Here is a 3,503-nt window from a genome sequence, read left to right on the forward strand (position 1 = left end):
AAAAAAAATGAAGACACTACATTTCTGGTGTTACTCCGTCCAAAAGAAGCCCACGCAGCTCCATATGTGCTGAATTTGAAGCTGCTGGGGGCTGAGAGCTCGGGGTCAGCACAAGCATGCAAACATGAAACCAAAAGGTCATCATCCTGCAGGAGAGTTCAGACAGGCTGCACACATTCAAGTCCACAAGCAGTAAAAGTAATAAAAGCCCTGTGGAAAGCTGAAAGTTATTAAACAAGGGTCGACGCATGCGTGTGGACACTGGATAAACTAATGGTGAGCTCGGTATTGTGGATATAAGCTCAAATTAAGCGCATGTGACACAACCAGTGGACAGTTAACTATCTTCCCTCATACACAGAGGCAGCAGAAACAAGCTGTGCTCTTATTTAACATGTAACGTATCTCTGTGGCTGCTGTGGACTTTTTAAATGTATGCCAATGCCTTCAGATGCCTTTACAAGCGTTTAGCCATATTTCGGTCCATGAAGTTAGCAAGCTAACTCAAGAGTGTGTTAAAATGACAGCGGGGTAAACCAGCATCCATTATCGGACGTAGTTGACCCCGCACACCAGCGCACTTTAACCGAGACAACGACGAGCGAGGCTTGACTCAGTTATACCGTAATAACCACAATTTAACTTAAATTATTTAACAGCAGTAGCAGCCTGTTCCCTTCTCAAAAGTAGCGTCTTCCTAGCTAACAGAAAATCCCTTTAAATGGCTACAAAGCCGAGTTTGATAAGACACGAGCTCGTTGTGGAGTTTGCGACGCAGATACAAAATACGGCATTAAGAAAGTGTTACGTGACGCTGGTTTACACCTGTTGTTTTGAACGCACGCAAGACAGGTGAACAGAGCATTTTAAGTAATAAAACAAGTCCTCAATGATAAGGATAGCGCAGGTGTCCGATAAAGGACGCCCCAACTTTAGCAAGCTAACCTGCTATGTTTACATGTGGTTAGCTAGTCACGTGTAGACGTGAATAGTAAACTATTGTTAGCCAGAAGCTAACCCTCCCACATGGGGACACCGAGCCAAAGCACTGAGGGCAAAAAGAGAAGACAAACCCGTTACGCGTTAATGTCAAGATAACTAGCATAGTCTGCAAATCCCAAATATACTCACCATGTCTCCTGGTTGCTGAATTTCTTCGTTATGACTTTCCCCAGCTCCAGTCCCAGCCGATCCGCCACTTTCTGGGACAGGTCGTGGTGGGAGCTCCCGCTAAAAAGCACGATGTTAGGCATGTCCAAAAACCTGGAGCTGCTTGTTCGAGAAAAAGAAAAATGAAGAAAGGTATAAAAGACACGAGGTGTCCCCGCTTTAAGGGCGCTTGGGGGGAAGAGAAGGGGGAAGAAATGAAGCTTAAGGTTGGAGAGTGAGCATCGCACCGCTGCTGGGACCGTCGGCGGAGAGGAAATACGAGCTCAGCGTTTGCACGGTGAGGGGAAGTGCCTGCCCCTCATTGGACGGCAGAGCTGTCCACTTATGAATGAAGAGCGTTATCTCAAGACATCTTTTAAATCGATCTTTTTATTGGCTCACACTGTCCCAGGTTACCCCATGTCTGCTCAGATTTCACCGTGTAGCATGTGACTTTGTTACCTTATAAATTAACTCTTTAATGTATTGATACTATGATCAGAATCAACATTTTATTGCACAACAAATATATATGCTTTCCCATTTAGTGCACACTAAGCAATCTTAAACTTTTATTCTATTAAAAAAAAAGAAAAAAATGAGGATATATATATCTATATATAGATATATATATCCTCATTTCTATTTAGTTTGTCGAGAGCATCGTAGTGTAAAACGCCCCAGCTTTTATGCTGTTATAATGTGCCAAACTAATTGTTAAATATTCTTATGAATTAATAACTACACAGCTATTATTCATTCCAAGAGAAACAAGCTTTCCTTTTTAAATTCGCTGTTAATTATTAATACCCGAAAGCCTTTCCTCATGCTATTCTCATTAAGGCTCAATCCATCTAAAATCCTCACATCTTTCCAACATTTTCCACTCGACGAGCCCAGATTTACCCAAATATAATGTGGTTCAGCATTTGAACAAACATAATAATTGCTGTGAAATTGTAGTTTTATATATGAAATACTTTTCTAGATTATTTATTTTGAAAAATTGTCCATCCAACTCCTTTACCTTTCTTTTTTCTGACTTAAAATCTGAGCCAATGTTTGAAAACGACACTGACGTCAGACACTATTAAAGATAAAAGCCTGGAATTCTCACTGGTGTTTGTGGGATGTGTAACGTGGGACAGATACGTTGAAAAATAGCTGAGTATGAAATATTTTTAAACATTCAAGCTGTCCTGTAAAGTCACACCTATTAAAACATACCAATAAAAATTAAAATAAAAAAACTAGTGATAATTTTTGAATGGTATATCGTTGCAATTCACAAGCATGCAAAATGAAGCATATAGAATATTTTTGAGAAAATATTTTATCACAAAAGTGAATAAAGTTATATTTTCACTCAACTTACATGCTGGATTGAGCAAATATGACAACCCTTACCAGAAAAACAAAAATATCAGTATATAGTTGAATCCAAATAGAACAGAATTCTGGAAATGGTAACCATTTTAATAATATTGTTAAATGTTTGCTTATTCATATTCAGTTTTGAGAGCTACTCTACCTACTGTTGTTGGACTTACACTGCCCTGGAGGAATCCAATATTTCACGTAAAGTTTTTAAACAATAGTAAAAGCTATTAAAAGTCAACAAGTGCAAATAAAAGAATATTGTACATAAAAGTAAATATGTCAAAATCGATCTATCAGCAGTGATTAGATCGATCTGAACTTTGCAGTATTAAAGTTTTAGGCAAACCAGAGAAGGAGCAGAAACCGCGTGATGATTTGAGACGACTGACGAGCTTTTATTCCTGTGACCCCGCACGTCATTTTGCTTCTAAGCTATATACAGAAATGCAATCAGATGAATGCCAGATTTCTTATTTATCAGCGTTTTTGATCTTTCAAACTTTGACGTTTAAATCATGTTCTAGACTAAATGTTTGACCACAGCTGATAGTGACTGCTTGGCCTTTGCCCAAATGCAGCCTGCACACTTGTGACACTGGGTTTTGTAATTCGATTTACTACTCGGAGAGAAGTCATCTGAGACTTTATGCCTCTCGTGGTGCTCTTTCTTGCTGTCACGTGGTGACCAGCTAATTTTTCAGCTCAAGAAAGAGCATGACTCCACTGTCTGCTCTTCAGATACCCTGAAACCAATACTACTGATTATTTTGGATTGATTTGCACTATCACAGACTGAGTAATCATTTCAGTTATGTGATCAAAGAACATCATCAGCTAGAACGTGACCAGACACCAATGATTGTATTGATTAGGTCCAGAATCCTGGTCACTGAGGTCAAAACCTCACGAGGTAGCAACAAGTTACCCCAATGCTGTCAATGATGACAAACCAATAACACGACTGGAGCCGCTCG

The 3,503-nt window shown here is 39.5% G+C and overlaps 1 protein-coding gene across 1 annotated transcript in view; it reads right to left on the minus strand.

Annotated features, from left to right (window-relative positions):
• The window catches only part of LOC102313336 (ribose-phosphate pyrophosphokinase 2), an 11,623-nt gene extending 10,139 nt beyond the window's left edge, over positions 1-1,484 (minus strand). Inside the window, exon 1 of the mRNA XM_005945506.3 lies at positions 1,132-1,484. Within this exon, the coding sequence (XP_005945568.1) occupies positions 1,132-1,253 (122 nt within the window). The 5' untranslated portion in view covers positions 1,254-1,484. The remainder of the gene's footprint in view (positions 1-1,131) is intronic.
• Between the last annotated feature and the right edge of the window lie 2,019 nt (positions 1,485-3,503).

Source organism: Haplochromis burtoni, unplaced genomic scaffold, assembly GCF_018398535.1.
Source record: "Haplochromis burtoni strain Fernald_Lab_line unplaced genomic scaffold, NCSU_Asbu1 Contig_394, whole genome shotgun sequence".
NCBI lineage: Eukaryota > Metazoa > Chordata > Actinopteri > Cichliformes > Cichlidae > Haplochromis > Haplochromis burtoni.